This window comes from Neofelis nebulosa, chromosome 2 (genome assembly GCF_028018385.1).
Source record: "Neofelis nebulosa isolate mNeoNeb1 chromosome 2, mNeoNeb1.pri, whole genome shotgun sequence".
Taxonomy (NCBI): domain Eukaryota; kingdom Metazoa; phylum Chordata; class Mammalia; order Carnivora; family Felidae; genus Neofelis; species Neofelis nebulosa.
The window spans coordinates 19,428,098-19,449,391 of NC_080783.1; the positions used below are offsets into that span (position 1 = coordinate 19,428,098).

Below are 21,294 nucleotides of genomic sequence, written 5' to 3' on the forward strand. Positions count from 1 at the left end.
TTAATAGCGTCCCTGGTCACAGCATTCTGTGCTAGGCAGGTGCTATTCTCCATTCTCCTAGAAATTTAAAATAACCAGGCCCAGGAAAATTCTCAGATGATTTACTTGGGGTAAAATCCAGCAAAATAAGCCCAGGATTCTAAAGGTCAATTCAAATAACTTGCCCAGCCTTTGACTTTGGAGAGGGAGGCAAAGCAGATGGCTTCCCGAGCACAGCCTTTTCACATTCTTGGACACCAGATGGGTCTGCATGGTGCCAGTCCAGTCATTAACTAGAGATACTGTCAGTGTAAAAATGCAGACTTTCTTTTCCCTTTTAGACCAGTGCCCCTACCACATGTACTTTGAGGGAGGAGTTTAAATTCATGTGCAAAAAATACACAAAATTTTCCTAAGGAACAAATCTCCTGTAAGCTCTCCAAGATAAGATCTGTTTAAAGCATAAAAATAAGATGTCGCCAGGAATAAAATGGAACAAGACTGGTAAAAAACCAGCTAAATCTAAATATATACTTCATAACTTTTAAAATTAGTATGTCAGTCTGGATTCAGCCCAATTTCTAAGCTACTGCATTTAATTCCCCTGTCAATTCTGCGTAAAAACACATGAAATGCCTGTCTGGAAGCTTACATTTAGGACCCACGATATACGTCTATATAGCTGCGCGTGCACACACACACGCACGCGCGCGCGCACACACACACACACTCGTTTTCTCTCTCTCTCTCATAAAGTTTAGTACTCTCAAATGCTCAAAGTGTCAATATTCCAATTTTTCCGCCTAGGGACTCTAAAATCAGCATTTCTGATTAATTAGACTAAACACAAAAAGTCACTAGAGACGGATCAAATTCCGGCTATCACTTTTGAATATTTCCCTAGTCACTTTAGAGAGGCTACACGTAAAATATCCTCACTATATTAAGCACAACTATCTTTCAACTCTTATGTAGCAAAAAAGGTTTGCTGTCCAGAGTCCTTAAATCTCCTCAACCTGCCCAGGGACATGACGAATGCACAAAAGGTGCTTGAAAACGTAAGCACTGAGCTAGATTTTGAATGCTGAGCCACCTCAGAAGAAATCAGCCTGGATACCACTTCACCAACGAGCTCTCCTGTCCTAGAGTCAGCAACTGGTTAGCAGACAGCATGACAGAGCCACAATGTGGTACTGTACCAGACCAGAGTCCAATTGTACCAGAAATCCAATTACACAATGTCCCGCTGAGCCCCATTACTCTCTTCTTGGTAGGCGAGCTGCTTCTGAGGAAAGAGCTCTACAGTGACCTCAGGCAAACTCGGGTCAATTTGCTTCACGGTCCACTCAAGGACTCTAGCCTATTAATGTACTATCTACTACTTAGGAATTTTCTAGGGATTCTGTTCTGAAAAGACTTTAGGACTAAACCAAGAGCAGACCTTGCCAGAAACCTCAGGAAACTTGACAAGAGGGTAGGAAACCCGACCAAGCTTTAAATCAAAGACTCAGTGGCAGCAAGGGTGCTTAATATTCAGTCATTAAGCATTAGTATGTTTGGTACTCCATTCACTCTTTCAGTCTACTCCTGCAGAGGCTAAAACCACTAAGGAACAACTACATGCAGTGGGTTGGGTGGGAGCTGTTTAATTACACCTTCAACAAGTTCTGGCATCGGCAGAGCCACCAGCTCTCCTCTTCTATGCTTCTGGTGTGCTCTGGTGCCACGGTATAAACCGCCACGCTGCGGCATCCCTCCCCCAAAACACGTCCACTCCATACCTGCATGAACACTTTTCCAATGACCACATCGTCGTCATCCTTAAACACTGTGCTGAAGACTACTGTGACTCTGTCCTTTTTAGACTCAACATACCTGAGGGGAACACAACCCATGAAGTAGTAAGTACAGAATCAGAATGGGGTTTTGTCAAGAACTTGATCTCGAAGCGCAACAGGCGGGTACAGTCATAAATCTTTCAATTCATAAAACAAGGCATGCCAAAGGAGACTAAGTTATGTATGACCAGCAAAGTCTATATAATGCACACATGCCCTGAGAGGGGTAGGAGATGAATATCACCCAAAGTGGATGGTACTAATCTGTCTATGTGGTAAGATGTGGAATCTACTAGTGTTAGTGATTCTCAGAACTTCACTCCTAAACATCTTTTTTTTAATTTTTTTTTTTTTTTTTTTTTTTTTACATTTATTTATTTCTGAGACATAGAGAGAGGCAGAGCATGAGCAGGGGAGGGGCAGAGAGAGAGGGAGACACAGAATCTGAAGCAGGCGCCAGCTCTGATCTGTCAGCACAGAGCCCGATGTGGGGCTCGAACCCACGAGAACCGTGAGATCACGACCTGAGCTGAAGTCGGATGCTTAACCGACTGAGCCACCCAGGCGCCCCTTTTATTTCTTTATATACTATGAGATTCCTGGTATGTAGATGATTCAAGAGTTGCAAAAACACAGACTCCATGGTCACCCTCTACCTCTTCATTACCTAGGCTATATTACTGAAGGAAACCTTCAACAGTGGTGTCTTAAAGGAAAGCAGTGGATTCACTTTTCTTCTTTAGCCAACTTTTGATATCTGGAGACTAGCAGAAGTGGCCCCCCCGCCCCCCATCATCTATACCTTGGCTTTGAGAATTTTATGAGAAAGACATGTTAGGGATATTCACCCAATAGAGTTTAAGGTCTGATCTAACCATGTGTCTTTCAGTAAGGGCATATAACAGCCACACCCAGGCTTTAGGGCCAAGTCCTATACTCACATGGTCTCATCATCCCTATAATGGATAACTGCCCTGTTCTCTCCTTCCTTGCCTTCTTCTTGGAATTGGAAGTATTTTTCAAAGACAGAGGCAAAACAATTTCGTTTCAACATGCCAGCCTGATGCACAATAGAATCCTTGGATGCAGGCAGATTTTCAAGGTCATATAGCAAGGAGACATTATATCCTGGAAGGGGGGGAAAAACCCAGAGGTCATATTAAAAAAAAAACAACACATAAAAACCAAAAAACTTTGCAGGTTCTAATGACATTTTATTTTGTTTCAATGCCTTTTAAGCCAGGTAGATTGCTGTGCATTCCCATACGCCTCATATGGCAAATGAGGTAATAAGGCAAATAAAACCCCAATTCTTGTAAAATCACTGTAAATATACACAGCTAATTAACAAATTCTCTGCAAAAATTTGAATCAATATCCAAGATGACAGATTACAAATAAGGAACAGGAAGAACCCATAATCCAGGAACTCTCATTAGAAATTTAGTGTTCTAGACACTGTTGGGAAGGGGGCTTGCATTATAGCTATCAAGCTATAATGAGTTACATATTTTTCTTCGATGGTTTAACCTGCCAAGTGCTAACACAGTCAACAGCTGGGGAGCTTTCTGATAAAAACACAATACAACTTCTTGCATGCCATCACAAACCCTTTGTGGAAGGAGGGAAGGTATGGAAAAACCTTAAGAGTGTGTACGTCTATATATATAACGTGTGTGTGTGTGTGTATGTGTGTGTATACCTCTCCAATAGCTTTCCCTTGTATACACTAAAAATTTCAAAGTGTTTTAAAATATCTTACTTCATTTAATTTCTGTAAAAATTCTTTGAAGTAAGCAGGCCAGATACGGTTATTCTCATCTTAGAGGGAAAAGGAAGTTCAAAGGAGCAAAGTGCCATGCTAAATGCAGCAGGATATAGAGGTGTCAGCAACTCTATTTTGAGTTGAATAGAATGGGATCCAAATTCTGGCCTTGCCACTTTGTGACCTTGGACAAACTACATAACCTCTATAATTCTGGCATCTGTTTAAAAAGGGTGGTAAGATGGGAGAGGCACCTGGGAAAATTAACATAGCATTTTAAAGCGGCTGGAACACAGTAGGTCATCAATAAATGGGCCCCAAAGCTAAGTCTGCGACCACCACACACTATTTTGCCTCTTTACAGCATGTCGAGTACGAGTTCCAGCAAACAAGGCGGGGACAACTGATTATCTGATCAAATGATGAATACACCCCAAAAAGTATACAGACAGTTTTGTAAGAGTATCTGTACATCACTGAGTATCACTTCACATGCTAGGTAAGTGCTGGAAATGATTTTACCAGAACTGTAAGGAATATCTTAAACATTTATACTTTGTTACTATTTAATTTTTTTCCAAGAGCATTCCTCAGGTCTGTGTTTTTTGTTGGATCTATCCTCCCTGAGAACATGAGCTATCTAAATCTCTGTTCTAGATTGTACTTAGCACATTTTTGATACTCCAATATTAAATAATATCAACCACCATTCCATTTTGGGTACCAGAAAACAAACCAGATAAGCAAACAGACTGTAAGATTAGATAGAAAAATAAAAGATTTAAAGTTGAGGTTTGTTAGTTTCAAGAAGCCAAATAAAACAAATTAAGTAAATTACAGCTGAAGTCAGACTTAAAGAAGGCTTTGATATGATGAAGAGAACATCCTGAGAATAGATTAAAAGTAAAGACCTAGTACGGCCTGGTGAGTTCCCCAAACTTGCCTAGATAAACTCACAGAGAAACAGGAGACACACTACTTCCACAAGTTTTTATATTTTGCACTTGTATGAACACAAGGTCTGCAGTCTGGCATTGCCTGTGCTTTAGCGGGAAGTGTAAGAAAAGGCTCAGGGACAGAAACCTAACCTCTGTGTTACACCCCAGTGGTTCTGACACACTGCTTGATCTGAGCTGTGACAAGCATGCCCAAGAGTTCCTATAGGATTTTTTTCTGTTCTAGTTCTGCTTCTTCCCTTCCTCCCTCCCTTTCCTCACTCTCTTTCTGAAATTCCTTGATTCCTCTTAAAGCCTATAATGTTATTTATTTTTTGGTTTTTATTTCTGCGATACACTTTTACATCAATTTGGGGATGAACACATTTTAGTATTCTTTCTGGACTGCAGTCAATGCTCCCACGCGCAGTACTCCTAGTAACAAGTTATATCCCAAAGGCTTCTGTATTTGCTATTTTTGTTTCCAGAGTAGCATACAGAAGACAGGAGAAGGTATTCTACTGGGAGTGGTGAAGCATGTCATATTATAAACATGAAAACAAAGAAAAATGCCACGAAGGTTGGGGAAGGAAATATGCTAGCAAAAGTAATAACTGCTGTTAAAAGACACAGACACACCTTCCTTCTTAGAACAATTTGCAAAGCACCACGGGTAAAATTTGCAAAGTACCACAGGAACAACACTTGAGTAACACTATGTTACTTGGTCCTCATCGGGGGGTCCAGCTAAACGCCTCAGAATTTGAGACTACCACCTATTCACAAGGAGGAAAAAATTGTTCAGTTTTTTTGCTTTGTCTCTCCTATAAAGCAGTATAACATAGCTCTTGTAATTAAGGAAGGCCATGGTGGGCCATGGTGCTTTTCAATTCCCGCGGCTGCAAAGAGGCGATTTATTCTTTATTAGAAGAACAGATTAAAAGAAGGGGTTGAAATTTCTGTTACTTGAATATGTGAGAACAGTTGTGTTTCCTTCTCCACATGTGCAGAGCACAGAAAATGGTGTTAATAGGGGGCTGGGGTGAAAACCAAGGTTTGCTTAATCTCAAAAGACATTTTCATCACCATGAGCAAGCAAATAAAAATGGCCCGCTGGTTCAAAGATTAAGGAAGAGTCATTTGGCCCTACCAAATGTTAAAAATGACAACATATAGCAGTTCTGCACACCACACTGTGAACCATTCCTGGACAGTGCAAAGCCCCTTAGCTTTTGGAAACAGCTCTATTTTTGTGGAGAGGACTGAAGTGGGAACTGGGCTCAGGCAGAAATATTTGTAAAATTAAAACTGTTTAAATGAAATGCTTTGTTTAAAAAAAAAAAGCAGAGTACAAACAGGACAGGTCTCTTTCCAGGTCATTCCACAGTTGCTTATGGGACTACATACCTGATTCGGGATTTACCAAGAAGCTCCCATACACCCTCTTTAGTAACTAGAAAATACAAAAACAAATGTTAATCCAAAGGTCATGATAATGTCATTTTTTTTTTTTTTTTTTTTTTAAAGCACTGAATTTCCCAAGCTTCTTCTAAGCCAGATTTCTTAACTTTCATTTGGTGGATGGGACACTGGATACACAAGGAGAAGCACATGTATCTGAGTTACCAAGCAAATCACTCACGGAACTGAGACTGAATACAAAAGGTTAATTAATCTAGGATCTGTTTTTCAGTCAAGGCTCATCTTTTACTCTTTCAGGATTCAGTCACATCCTTTATATGTTCTCTGTTCTCCTCCAGACCATATACTGCACACCATCATGTTTTTAAGAATGCAGAAGAATGGCAAACCTGAGTGACAGATTACGTCAGTTATCAACTAAGTACAGGCCAAACCAGTAACCGAGGTGAGCGAAGAGAGAAAAACCAGAATTGCTGGGATCGGATTCCAGTTAGCCTGCTTATCTTGTAAGCTTTCAAATTATTTAGTTCATCACCAGTTTTATGCAAAAGACAACAGATAATTGCACCTTAGCCAGTTGTTTCTACTGGAGGGCCCACAGAAGGTTGTACTCTCTAAACGGTTTTTTCCCAAAACCAATACTTACTGCTGGCTACTCTCTAGCTTTGGGGAGTAAATGATAAAACAAGAGCCCTTTTTACACCTTCCTATTTCTTCTCTGTCAGCACGACTGTTTCACCTGGTGGTAATTTCTCCCAGGCTGACAGTTTAGGAAACAAACCTTTTACTCTGGAAGGCCTAGTCCAGACTTAAATGTTATATAGAATACAATAAGCAGTAGAAAGGCAGCTATCTGAAGACAGAAAAAAGTAAATATTAGAATCGTCAGAACTTGGTAACCTTTTTGGTATTTAGTAGTCTTTATATGACTAACAGACTAAACACAGACATGACTTATTCTTAACCCTCATTAAAAACATACTTAGGGAGGGAAAGTGTCACCACTATTTCACAAGAAGGGAAAACTGAGGCCAGTATACTTAACAGTGTATGTAACAGTAATATAAAAGGCTGCATGGTTTGTCTCTTGACATTCAGTCAATTTCTTAACACTATCTCACCACAAACACATTAATGATCCTCTGAAATTTTCTGGGATGCCAAAAAAAAAAAAAAAAAAGGATACTTAATCCTTGACAAGTTACCAATTAAAAGTAAACAAAAGCCATTAACTTTTAATTGTAGGAGTTATACATGCGTCTTCAACAGAATTCCATCAGCTAAGAAAAGGACTGCAGACACAGGAGCACTAGAGGGGAGCTGTGTGCAAGCAAGCACTCAGCCCTGCTCACTGCTGTGGTCTCTGCATCCACACGCGCCCACATATGGGGACTTTCAATAAACAGAGCGGAGTGAATACTGTTGTTTTCTTTGACTCTTACTTTCAATGTACACTTCAGAGATTAAAAAAAAAATCAGCAGCAAACCATATATTTAAGTCATATTTGAAAAATTTTTCACATGGTGAAGTTCTTTCCTTCTGTTCTTAAATATTCTTTAAGATTCCACATATTTATGTAACCATTTTTATACAGCTGGAAGAAATTCTCTATCTGTAAATGTGGACAATGGAATGGACCTCAAAGCATGGATCAGCGATCACATCTGTTTGTACAAAGGCAAAAGACAAGTAATGCCACATGCAGTTGTGATCTGGTGACCATGTAGCCACTGTGAGGTTATCTTTTTTACAGAAGAGGAACTGAAGGGAGAAGTTCAAGGTCACAGAGTTTTCTGGTGGCACAGGGAGACCTGATCTTCAGGTGTCCTATACACCACTTCTCCTAAAGAGTCCTGGAGATGGGGTGAAGGGGTGGGGGTAGGGAAGTAACAGGCACATCCCTTAAGAATTTTCACTGGCATCCCACCTCTGAGCTACAATTCTGTACTGTGAGCACTGTGGGTACCAGGAGAAAGGGAAAGTTAGATGTGGGAGAAAAAAAACCATAGCTCCTAATTCTTAGTTTAATTCCAAGGAAAGTTAAAATTCTGAGATCTGAGAGGTTCTTACAGCCAAATTTCAGCCACGTTCAACTCCTCTGCTCCCTCCCCTTTGGTGAAACTAACGGATGCTTCCCTGTTTATTTCACTTGCACTTTTAACCCTGTATGATTCCCTTTTTCAATGAGCACCATCTTCCAACCTGACACCAGGAGATGGGTGGAGGCAACCCACTGATGCTCACCATCAGACCTTCCCACCCTAGCAGCAGAGGCTTTCAAAGTAACAAGCTGCCTCCGGTTATCACAGGCTGGTCACTGTTTAACCAACTCAGGGAGCAATTTACTGTGCCCTCTGCTCCCCAACTGTGAATGTTACTTGCTCCACCCACTTGAGCGGGTGGAGCTGGCTCTTTGGCCCTGTGGGAGCTACAAGAATAGTGCTGTTATGGAGCTCCAGTGCCTGGAGAGCAGTCTGGAAAGGAGATTTAAGAAATCTAGCTGTTACACTTTCTTCCCCTCCCAAGGATTATTGTTATCACCACACCTGCATCTTTACACAGAGAGGACTGTCTAGGGAAAACGATTACACGATTTTGAGCTGTCTGTTCAAAGGTTTAACAATTCTTTACAGCTAGTTATTTTATGGTTAATCAAAAGCAGGGCCACCTTAACAGCCACTTGTTTCTTCTTACTCTGAATGTGGTAAAGGGAAGAGTTGGCCACTAGCTTTTATAGAATGATCCTTCTTATGCTTTATAAGGCTAGGTCTTCTTGCTGAAGATTTTGTTTCATGTAAAACAACCCTGAACACAAATTCTGTAAACGTTTCTTCTTCCGTTGAACTTATGAGGCAAATCAGAAAAGGTTTTGGCTCTCCCCTTGAAATGCTGGGACAGATCAATTGCATGTGAATATCTAAGTGACTGCCTATGGCTCTTGGTATTCTATTTGGTTAACATTAATTTTAGTTTTTATACCAAAATATTATTGAGATTTTGATCTTTTTTTTTTTTTTTTTTTGCCAACAGCCTTTTCACTGCATAAATTTTAAATAACTAAAAAACTACTACCCTTAATCACAAAGAAAACAGAAATGGCCATATCTTCATTCACCAGATTAAGGAGAACCTAGCTTGTTAAAACTAAAAGATATTTGAAAACTGATTCAGGAACTGAGTCATACTTCCTGCTTTGAGACCCAACCACAACGTGTGCACACTGGTGTAACAGCATTTTCTTTCTTCCATAAATGGCTCTCCCCAGAGCAAATACAGTTCAACAGGAACCAAACCTGCTACTTTAGCTATAGAAAGAAGCCAGTGAATGAGGCATGGCCATCAAGAATTTCATAATGCATAGACATCTTTTTATTTCCCGTACAGTAGTCAAAAGGAAGAAGAGATACTTAAAGAGGCCAGCTCTAAAGAAGTTTAAACCAAAAAACTAAAAGGGTAGATTTGTGCCTAAATTTCTACAGTATGAAATTAAGATCATAAACCTTTAAGGCCAGAGTTACATACCTGCTTCACAATATCATAGAAACAGAATGGAACCTATCTTAGTCTTGCAGTAGCTATTTTTATGTTGGTCAAAGAAATATTCTTCAGTGCATTTTTTGGAGAACAAAAGTTTCATTTCATTAGTTAGGGACCATCTTTATTTTCCCCGAGTAATAAACAGCCAAAGCCTTTTCTAAAAAACACCCTTTCTATCATTATGGACAATGGAGTCAAGAGCCCCTGGTTAGGTGGGCAAGCTGTCCAAAGTGGCCAGTGCCGGTAGGGGTGGTGAGTGCCATGGACCTTCTATGAGTGGCAAGCTGCCAGTTAAAGGTGACAAGGAAATAAGAGTCCTGAGGAAAATGATGTGGAACATACCTCATCAGCACCATGTGCCTGAAGTTCCTTGTAGAATTTCAAAGAAATACTGACCATCACTTTTGTTTTGTCTCCATTAGGATTTGAAATATGATAGAGGACTCCATCGAAATCTGTGAAGAAAGCAAATAAAACTGCTTAACTTGGGAATGGGGAATAAGACCTTAAGGCACCTGGCTACCTCGTTACAGGCCACAAGGAGGTCTCCCTTGTAAGTAGGCATATAAGCAAAATATGTGCAGATAAGCAAAAGTTTAAATCCATGCAGAAAGCATAAACACTGAGATAGAACTGTCAAGTACTTATCTGTCCCCCTTTAAAAAAAAAAATATTTAAAAAAATTTTAAAAAATGTTTATTTTTGAGACAAGGGCAGAAAAGCGGCAGAGAGAGGAGACAGAATCTAAAGCAGCCTCAGCACTGTCCGTGCAGAGCCTGACGTGGGGCTCGAACCCACAAACCGTGAGATCATGACTTAAGCTGAAACTGAGAGTCAGACATTTTAACCAACTGAGCCACCCAGATGCCCCACTTTGCTCTTTTTAAGGAAAAAAAAAAAATTATTTATTTATTTCGGGAGAGAGACAGAAGGGGCAGGGGAGTGGCAGGGACAGAGGGAAAGAGAGAGAGAATCCTAAGCAAGCTCCTCCCTGTCAGTGCAGAGCCCAAGACAGGGCTCACGAGGGCTCAAGCTTACGAACTGTGAGATCATGACGTGAGCCAAAATCAAGTTTCAGATGCTTAACTGACTGGGCCACCGAGGTGCCCCTCTTTGCTCTTTACTAAAATTACAAAGCTATTCTTACCTTCATCACAGCTTGGTGCTGAAAGTTATTTCTTAAAAGGCTTTTGTTGTGATGTATGTTAAATATGCATACGAGATAATGTATAATGAACTCCTAGTTCCCACCATGTGGCTTCACCAATGATCAACACGGCCCAATCTTATTGGGATACCCCCCTCGCAATGATTTATTCTGAAGCAAATCTGAGACATCACATCATTTCATTCATAATTATCTCAGAATGTATCTCTAAATGATAAAGAAGAAATTTCAGAAAACACAGCCACAATACTGTTGCCATGCCTGTATTTTTAAAAACAACTACTTAATATCAAATATCCAGTCAAGTCTTCAAATATTTGGTCTCAAAAAAACCCCCAAAAACAGTTCTATTTTATTTTTTTTTATTTTTTATTTTTTAAATGTTTATTTGTTTTTGAGACAGAGAGAGACAGAGCATGAGTAGGGGAGGGTCAGAGAGAGAGGGAGACACAGAATCTGAAACAGGCTCCAGGCTCTGAGCTGTCAGCACAATGCCCGACGCGGGGCTCGAACTCACAGACCGTGAGATCATGACCTGAGCCGAAGTCGGACGCCCAACCAACTGAGCTACCCAGGCGCCCCCAAGAAAACAGTTTTAAAATACTGTTGTCTTATTTGAATTAGGATCTACACTGCATTTGGTTATCTCTTAAGTTTCTTCTAATCTCTATATAGGTCTCCCCTCTCTTTGGCTATTTTCCTGCAGTACAGAGAGAACTCACCCTGTGTAGTTCCTGAAACCAGGGGCTGAGTGCCACCACTTTAGGGAGACCTGGCATTGCCAGTTAGTAGGAGGGGACGGGGATGGTAGCCGGACTCCTGTCATAGCACTAGAGCTGCAAGAAGTGTTCCAAGACCATCTAGTCAAGTACCCTCATTTTATGGAGGGTGACTGTTTAACTCCTTGAAGTTCACACAGCAAGTGAGTAGTATCAATATCTAATTCTTTACAGGAAATAGAAAGCAATAACCCCTGACTTGCTGAACAGGTCTCTAGCATTTTCCATGTTTCCCCACTACTCTAGTGCTAGGCAAACTGAGAGGAAGGCTACTTGAAGAGAATTTAGTATTTCCAAATTAAACAAACTTTGGTTCGTACCACAAAAGTAAACACAACCTTCTAAGGTACCAGCAGGTTAACTTTACACAGTCCAATAAATCCATAAAATAGTCATCTGAAACAATGACCTCAAAAAAGCCTTCACGATCAAGGGATTGTACCCCGAATGTCAAAATTTATTTTAGAAGCTATTTTGTTTTTCTATTTTTATATTAGCTTTACAAGGTTGAAGTAAGGACACTTACCTGCAAATGTTACTTCTACTGCTTCTGGTTTGTTACTGCAAAACAAAAGAAGAGTCCCTTAGTTAAGACGGTTGTTTTGCAGCTTGCCTTCCAGGGGCCTTGCAAAGGCTCCTGAGCTTTACTTCAGATCACAGCATTCAGTACCAATTTTATGCTGACTGCTGATCTGAGTACACAATTCATTTTCTCATGTACCTGAACCTTTGGGCTCACTTAAGGTGGAGGATACAAAAAGGAAGCAGGACAGGTACTGCTTTTGTTTTCCAGCTGCTGTTGAATCCCTGCCATGGTTGGCGCTTAACTTCAATTTAGAATTCCTTAACATTATGATATACACCTTTGCATATGTGAACTACAAAATGCTATCTTTTTTTTTTTTTTTTTAATTTTTTTTAACGTTTATTTATTTTTGAGACAGAGAGAGACAGAGCATGAATGGGGGAGGGTCAGAGAGAGGGAGACACAGAATCCGAAACAGGCTCCGGGCTCTGAGCTGTCAGCACAGGGGCCCGATGCGGGGCTCGAACTCCCGGACCGCGAGATCGTGACCTGAGCCGAAGTCGGCGCTCAACCGACTGAGCCACCCAGGCCCCCCCAAAATGCTATCTTTTGATCAGTGTCTCCCTCCACAGGACTGTAGTGATGGAGACAGAGGTAGTACACTCAGCAGGAAAACTGCTAAACAGAATGTAGAATGGTTTTTAATATACTTAAGATGAAAGGATGATCTCAGGCCATAAAACAAAACAGAAAGTCTGTATCAGTTCGAAGACAACTTGTAAGTCTTCCTACACATCTTTTCCTCTCCCTTTATGTCACCAAAGTACTCACCACTCTCCTCCATGAAGTCCTCTCTGACTGGTTCTACCCTAGTTTTGTTTTGTTTTGAAATTACAGTGTGACATTTCCACAGAAAGCGCAGCACAAAGTAACACTGTGAAATCACTGGGAACAGTCAGGACTCCGATTTTTCAACTTTAGCTTTTCATCAAGACCATGTTTTTCAGACGAGTTAACATCCACACACCTTTATTTTCTCACCTATTCACCTATAAAATGGGAGAACACGATGACCCTACTGACCTCATAGAACTGCTAAAGATAAAGCAAGAGAATGGACACGAAACAACTTATCCTGGAAGGTAATGACGACAGCCTGATACTTTCTGTGCAGCTGCCAGCTCAGCCTGGTATGTAAACTTCTATTTGATAAATGTTGCTGAGTTCTTACCTAGAAAGCATGACATACATCCTAGCTATAAACAATAATGGCCAATTAACCTCCTGTGAAAAGCTACCTTACGTGATAGCCCCACTTCTCCAAGCCCAATGGTAGGAAACAAAGGAAGACGCCACAGTTTTATCACTAGCTACCTATGACTCAAATGACTCTACTTTGTTTTATGGACCAGAAGACAAGACATACACATTTTCACATTTATCCTTGCCTAATTTGCTGAAGACCTCATAATCAAGAACATATCTTTTATACTATCTCTGCTCCCTCACCTGTAAGGGGAACCAAGACTGAGTTGCCCTCCAGGGTTGCTGGGAAATAATGGAATATAGAGTGTGGTTTATGACTGTTAAAAAGCTGCTACAGATGCTAAACAATACCTTTCCAGGAAACTGGCTTCTACTAAACATATGCTAGTCCCGTTGAAAAATCAACCTATACAGGTCACATATGAAGTTCCACCCTACTCCTTCAAAGCCATCCATATGTGACTCAGGAAAAACACTTCGGGAGTCTCTAAGAATGGAAGCATCAGGTGTGTTTATGGGGAAGCAGTGAGTTCAGAATATGATGGAAAAAAAAAAAAAGAAATGAAAATTTAAGTTGCTTCTGATCTTTCATTTGAAACTGCACCCCAGGAGACAAAGGCAATGAATGGCCAACCACCATTCCTCATCGCTAAAAAACAAGGACAAAGGAAGAAGAAGCACAAACATTAATCTATGGCTCATTTAGACGAAATATTAAGAAGCTGCACAATGGGAGGAAGCACCAAAGTGTATTTTCCTGGGGAAGGGTGGCTGTGCCAAAAAGTCAGGGTGGAGGCTTGTAAAAGTCCATATTGGATCACTTAGTAGGTGGTTGGGTCTTTTTTTTTTTTTTTTTTTAATCTTTAGGCTTTAACTCAGCCAACGGAGGACTGAATTCCCCCCCACTCTCCTACTTCATCAACAGACCAAGAAAAATTAGGTATAAATAAAAAACATTAAGGTTCTAAGCGATAAACATTTTAAGGCTGAAACTCTGAATTTCTCTAGACTGTGAAGTTCCCTAACCACAGGGAGAAGTTGCTTACCAAGAGCTATCCTAAGTGGTTTGCTGCCTGACTTGGGAATATCTGTCAAATAACCACCATTAATATTTTAGTTTACTATTTATGGCTGCACAAAAGGTTGTAGAGGAGACAGGCTGTAGAGGAGAACACTGGGCCAAAGGAGTCTTCCTGAGAAGTTATATGGGAGTTACAACTCTGTGCCCCAACAAGGAGACCATACCAAGCGTGACACAGACCAAACAGGATGGTGTCAATTCCAAGACCAGGTGTTTGTTATTTACTTTTGTGGCTTAAAACCAAGGAGCTAGAGGGGAGTAAGATATGTTTTATCTTACTGGGGGAAAGCATACCACTTAATAGACCAAAAGATAAATGGGTAAGTTGTTTTTTGTTTTACCATCTGCCAAAGTTTCAGATGCTGAGGGTGAGTTTAATCACAATAAAAGCAAATCCTTCCGAGTTGACTGTTCAACACAAGTCCTGTCACTTACTGGCTATGTAACCACATTCGATGTTACTCAATGTTGCTGAGCTTCAGGATCCTTTTCTAGAAAATGGAGATTATAAGGTTGTTGTGAAGACTAATTGAGATGACATGTGTGCAAGTTTCCCAACCAGTGTCTTGTGACTAAGTTACAGACCTGCTGAGATAATAATGATCCTTGCAGCCCTTAGGGCAGTCCAGTGGAAGGATCTCTAGGCTAGGCCATTTACCCAACGTGCCTTATGAATATCATGTTCTGTTTGTGACATATCATAAACAAGGTCAGAAGTCACCAGTGAAAGTTAGCTGGTTAATACCTATGTGCATAATACCTATGTCTACTCCCTCCACAATTCCCATCAGCCCTACTTTTCTCAACTGTAAATGGGAACTGCTGTCACACAGGCCCATTTTGAAATCAAATGAAATTATGTTAAAGCTTATAGCAAAGTGTCTAATTCATAGATGATAATCAATGAATTAGTGTTTCTTCTAGGTGGAGTCAGAAGAGACCACACTTTGAAGCCATGGTTGGGAGAAGTTGTGGGATTGTGCTAAATCCCAGAATCAGAAATTGGTCAGCAGTACCAGGAGAAACGGAACCCTATTAGTATCAGAGTGCTTAATGTCCAGATTCCTGGAACAAATCAGCTAGATAAGCCCTCAGGGTTACTGACTAGATAGCACAAGATACTAAAACATATTCAATTCATTAAGATGGGTTTCAAACACTATTCTTAAAATCCTTAGAAAAAAATTGCTATCCTTTTCCATTAAAAAAAAAAACTCATTTATTTTTGAGAGAGAGAAAGAGACAGAATATGAGCGGGGGGTGGGGAGAGAGACAGACTCTGAAGCAGACTCCAGGTTCTGAGTTGTCAGCACAGAGCCCAATGTGGGGCTCAAACTCACAACTGTGAGATCATGACTTGAGGTGAAATTGGACACTTAACCGACTGAGCCACCCAGGCACTCCTACTCTTATCCTTCTTCTAAGGAAGTTCCTAGAATGTTACTAATTCATCAGTTAAGAACTCCTGACAACTTCATTTTCCAATCCTCTTTTCTCATTAAGGATTTTGGAGCCTTTACTCCTGAATGCATCCAATTCCCCATTTGGGCATTTATGTCCCTCTTCTACTTATCCCTTCACTGAGCTGAATGAGACGAATTACTGAATTCTGCTATCTCACTATAAGGTTTCTGATCTCTCTTCTGTAATTCTCCTAGAAGGCTCCCATCATCCCATTTGAGCAAAGACTAGAGAAATGCGGTCCCTACTCTCTGCTAAGCTGTATCTCAAGATATGGAGAACAAAGATGATCTAAAAGTCGATTCACACAATGTCAGAAAAGTGATAAAATCAGCACCTAAAGAAACTAAGATCCATCCTATCTGGGCTCATCCCTTCCTTCAAGAAAATATTTACTGAGCTAACTCTACATACAGTGAGGATGCTGGGAAAGAATGATGACCAGGGACAGGCTCTGCCCTTAAGGAGTCATCAGTTTGGGGGAGTGTAGCTCTGGGGCTTCGCGCCCAAAGCACTGCTGCAGAGGTCGGAAGTCAGGCAGCAGTGTGCAACTGTAACGACCTGTTAACAGACCCATCAGACCATTCCATTTCTTCTGAATGCTTAACCAATGTCCTAATTCCAAATCACTTCAAACCAGTCTGTCTCTCTGAGGACAGATGCAGCACATTTAGGAACGAGAACAGGGTATCAGCAAGATTTAATTTATTCCTTTCTCAAATTTCTCCTCCCACAGTCCTTGCCCACCCCAACTGGCACCGCTTGCTCCCTGAGCGTCACTCCCCCTCACAGAACCACAGAGCCCCGCAACATGCACAGCTGTGGCAAGGAGCCAGCATGCACTTAAAATCAACAGCAATTCGCATCTGACAGCATTTCCTCAATTCTGGCCTCCAGACTCTAGGTAAGTTGGTAGGCCTAGCTTCTGAGGCTGAAAAGGTTCTTGGTTGTATATACAGCAACAAAAAAATTAAATTAATCTGCCAGATTACTTCTGCTTTAATTGGGCATCTGGGTAAGAATTCCTAAATGAAAAGGCAACGCTGTTGACAAGACCTGTGTATGAGGTTACCTGCAGTGTTGAGCATGGCTCTTTAATCAGCATGTTCTCTTAGTCTGTAGGCTGTCAGGGAGACAATTTACCAATAATTATCATTTTGCGAGGACATATGAATCATTCCAAGAAGCCATTTTCACAGGAGTGTGGTAGGAAAAAAATAAAAAGCAATTTGTTGGAATGAATCTTAGGCTTCGTCAGTACTGCCTCCAAATAAATTAAAAGGTGATTACGACCCAATGTTAAACAGTTCAGATAAAAGAACTGCTTTACCCAAAGGAAGTTGAGACACTTAGCAGGATGTCACATGCAAGAAGATCTAGCAGGATGACCTGAGGCATGATTTAAAGAAAAAAGAAAAAAAAAAAAAAATCAACCTGAAGAGGAAAATCGCCGAACTGTATTCTGCAGCATGCACCACAGGACGATTTTAAGACTACCTCATGCTTGCATTTTCAGCAGTGCAACAGTGCTAGTGCTGTCCAATAGAACTTTCTGCAATGATGGAAATGTTCTGCATCTGTGCTGTCCAAATAAGGCCGCTACTAGCCACATGCGGCAACTGAGCACTACAACTGTGGCTGGAGCGAGGAACTTAATTTTAGTTCTATTTCACTCTGATTCTTATTTAAGCTTAACTAGCCACATGTAGCTTCTGGCTATTGTACTGGGCATCACAGAACTGTGAGATTCGTTCTGGAAAAGGCTGCTCAGAAGTATAATTTCCCCAACTGGTCTGAGAAGTGCACTCTCTGCTCTCTGTGTACTCTGAGAAGTGTAAAGTAGGGTGAAGCTGACCTCTCCCAGCAAGTTCTCACGCTGGTAAAAACCTCTCCAATTTCCAGGGTTTCTCCTCCCAGCTACTCCCCTTCTTTAATGCCTTTCTCCCATCTCCACCCTAACACATCTCACCCTTTGGCTCCTCTATAACTTTTGCCAATAGGTTTTCTCAGAAAGGCGTCCTTCCTCTGTTCCTGCTTGGGGCACTGGAAGAATCCCATAAATGTTTATGATGATCACACTACTCATTTTTTGCTAGAAGTTCTGGAGTAGTAGCCATGTGCCTTGATAAATACGTTAACTACTTCAATGCTGCCTCACCGTGTATGCCTGGAAACTCACAGCGGGCTTAGATGCCAGCTTCTGCTGGGTGTTACATCTACAATCCCAGGAAAGCCCCACTTCCTAGGCCTGATATCAGGGTCTCTGTTCAAAGATTTTCAAAGTGCTGTTTTGGGCCTACCTATTTAAAGTCACTTATCAAAGGGAAGACAGGCCATAGTAAAGCCTAAACTTGCTGCCCTGCCCTAATATGCAACACTGCTAGAACATATGCTTTGTTAAGAAATGTCCTAGAAATTCCAACTTACGCTTCCAGACTTGAGTGCCTATTTTAATTCCTCTGAAAGAGTATTTGTAAGAGTTAATTTTCTAAAAGGAAAAGAGCTGACGTTCTGGGTAATGGGCTTCAATTTGGAATCACAAATACACAAACAGATATGAATGTACTTCTACACTACAAGGCATGCTTCTACTTGAAAATGAACAGGCATTTATCTTGTCAATCGGCTTATAACCACCCAGATCTCATTCTTTGCTAGTCTGGACTCGAAAACGCATTTAACAGGTTCAGCTGTGAAAATGCAGAAGTTAATTCAACTTCCTCCTCTGTGCTACACTGCTCAAAAAAGTACACAGCAATCACCCAAAATAAGACTCTGATCTGATTGACTTGAACCTTTAAAATGCAAAGAATCTGGCCTAAAATATAAGCAACTGCAGCCCGTGGCAGGAAACAGTAGCTACTGCTTACTGTATGCGTTACTTCATGGAAAGCCATGCTTTATTTTACAAATAAAATCTGTAACCTTACTAAAAGGGACAGGAGACACAATATGTTCCATTTAAGTAGTGAGTTAGAAGTCTTTTTTTTAATGCCAAGCCACAAGTTCATTATGACTACTTAGAATTTCCCCTCTACCAATCCTCTCCCGTCTGCAGATCTCCAAGCACTTACTTTCCCATCACTAGTTCCCAGTTCACCAGAAAGTTTGCACTTATTTCCTCAACTGTGCAACCAAGATGTGAAGCCCCATCCTCACAATGGAGAAGTGAGGCAAAGGGACTATGTACAGGCCACCAAAAATTCAAAGCTAAAACCAAATCTTCGGCTCACGTTTTAAACATTAGAAAGCAAAGCAGCTTTGGAGGAGGAGGTTGTTTTCTACAGGTTCCCGTGTTTCACAGAGAAGACTGCCTTGGAAACATGTGCTAAGCCTACCTTTAAAAAGGCCAGTGGTAAAAAAAGTGATCTAAGAATCACCTTTATAGACTTTGGATTCTTGTTAAGTGTGTACCTGGGCCAGCATTACCACGGAAGAAATCACAGACCAGGGATCTTGTATAAGCGTTTAAAAGATAAATGGGTGGGGAAAGTTGAATTAGAACCTCAGAAGAGAGATAAGGAAGGGGTGTGGATTGGGAGACTACAAGCTTTGCTTGAGAAAGATGTAACAAAATGGCCAAAGTGTCTTACAGCACTGTTCCAAGAAGGGAAACCAGAGAAGTCGCATTTGTCGGGCTGCAAGACTGAATCTGCTTTCAGTCTTGCCTCCTGCTCCTTTAGACGAAGAGGTGGGGGGGGGGGGGGGGGGAGAGCGAGAAGGCTGGTGGTGATCTAGGCCTGAATCTTCTTCCCTCCTCCAGTCCTGGGAATTCCTGGAAACTCCTTTCAATCCAATCCCAAAGGAGCTTTCTTCGGGTTCCGAACAATGACGGGGACTACAGAAGGAAGGGGTCCCCTGCTCGCTCCAGAAGGCAATGGGATACCCCGGCCAGAGTTCCGGGCCCGGCAGTCCTCACGTCCTACAGGTCTCCTGCCCTTTGGCACTCACGCTCCTATCCACTCGCCGCTTCCGCATCCCTCCACGGAGCCTCTCCCCACGCATCTCTGCCCCTCACCCCACCGCGCCCAGTCGCCTCCCACGTCTACCCCGCCGGGGCCGTCCCCACACCCGGCCAGGTCTCCCACCTCGTGCCTCCAAGACTGGGGGACTGAGCGATACTAGGGACTAGCGTGGGTCAACTCTGCCTCCCCCGCCACCCCCCGGCCCCGGGCGCGCGCTCACCCGGCGGCCGCGTTCTCGAACTTGAGCGCGAGCGTCTCCTCGATGATGCGGTTGTTCACCTCCAGCAGGATCATGGCGGCGGCTGCCCCGGGCAGGGGAAGGAGAAACAAGGGACGGTGAGGGTGGGTAAGGGAGAAAAGGACGGAGGGATCGGCCCTGCTGCCCCCTGAGGAGGGGGGTTGGGTGGGGTAGGAGGTTAGGGGAAAAGGGGAGAGGGACCAGGGTGGGGGGAAGGGGAAGACGCGAGCGCTCGCCCGCGCACGCACTGGCTGTGGTGACACCCACCCACCCGACCGACCTGGCCCCCGAAGCCTGAACCCGCCTGCCGAGCCGCCGCCGCCGCCGCCGCCGCTGCCGCCTCACCGACAAGCCCGGTCCCCGCCCAGCCCCCGGCTCTAGCCGGCCACTTCCGCTCTCACACCCACTTCCGCTCGCTGCCCGGACGCGCGGCCCCGCGGCGCCATTTCCGCTTCGACCCCTCGTGCACGCGCACGCAGGGTCGCCGCGGAGGCTGGGGTGGCGTGGCGCATGCGCGACCCCCACCCCGTCTCCCGGTCGCCTCCGCCTTCCCACAGTTCCCCCTCACTTACAGCCTTTGCGAGTTTGTTTCCGAGCGGGCTGTCATTCCCCAAAGCCTGCTTCACTGTCCAGCGCCTCCCAACCGCTCGTCCCAGAGGTCCAGCTCCACCCTTCCGGTCTTGTCATTTCAAAGACCCCGGCGTCTTCTCCCAGGCGGTTCCTTTGCTCTCAGTTGTGTGTCCCTTACTCATGCCGCACTAATGGCTGTCCAGCGGCACTACCACGAATTCACGAATTCACGAATTCATTTCTCCAACAAATATTTAGTGGGCTTGTGCTCTGTGCTGGGGGCGCAGTGGTGAACGATACGACGTCCTGCCCTCGTGGAGCTTATAGTCTGGTAAAGGAAGCATAATAAATTCTCAATTATAGAACTACAAATTGTTAAACGTGTAATGGAGGAAAGGAATGAGAAGTCACCGTGGTGAATATGTCTCTCCGGGGTCTTGTCATGTCTCCGTTTGTGTGCCTGGGGAGCTGCCCCTGGGTGCCAAGAACATGATTTCTGTCTTTGAGACCCTTAACCTAACTACCTCTTCCAGAGACCTACCTACCTTCATACTCATCTGTATCCAGAATCTGCACCTTCTGTCTGTGTGTCTTGTTCTGTATTTTCCATCCTCTGGGGGAATCTAACAAACTTAGTTAAATCTCTTCTACCTGCACTGACTTATTTTCTGCTATGTACTCTTGGGGTAAGAGTGGGAAAATCCAAAAAATGAACAAAAACTAGTCCTTGTCATCAAGGCCCACACAGCTCTTTAAAACATTT

General features: G+C 42.6%; 1 protein-coding gene across 1 annotated transcript in view; it reads right to left on the bottom strand.

The window, feature by feature from the left end:
* Positions 1 to 20,375, bottom strand: part of ARPC2 (actin related protein 2/3 complex subunit 2) — a 29,535-nt gene extending 9,160 nt beyond the window's left edge. The window contains exons 1-7 of the mRNA XM_058705263.1: positions 20,242 to 20,375; positions 19,944 to 20,025; positions 11,951 to 11,985; positions 9,820 to 9,932; positions 5,925 to 5,970; positions 2,759 to 2,945; positions 1,761 to 1,854 (exon numbers count right to left, since the gene is read on the bottom strand). Coding sequence (XP_058561246.1) covers positions 1,761 to 1,854; positions 2,759 to 2,945; positions 5,925 to 5,970; positions 9,820 to 9,932; positions 11,951 to 11,985; positions 19,944 to 20,017 — 549 coding nt within the window. The 5' untranslated portion in view covers positions 20,018 to 20,025; positions 20,242 to 20,375. The remainder of the gene's footprint in view (positions 1 to 1,760; positions 1,855 to 2,758; positions 2,946 to 5,924; positions 5,971 to 9,819; positions 9,933 to 11,950; positions 11,986 to 19,943; positions 20,026 to 20,241) is intronic.
* Positions 20,376 to 21,294: the final 919 nt, after the last annotated feature.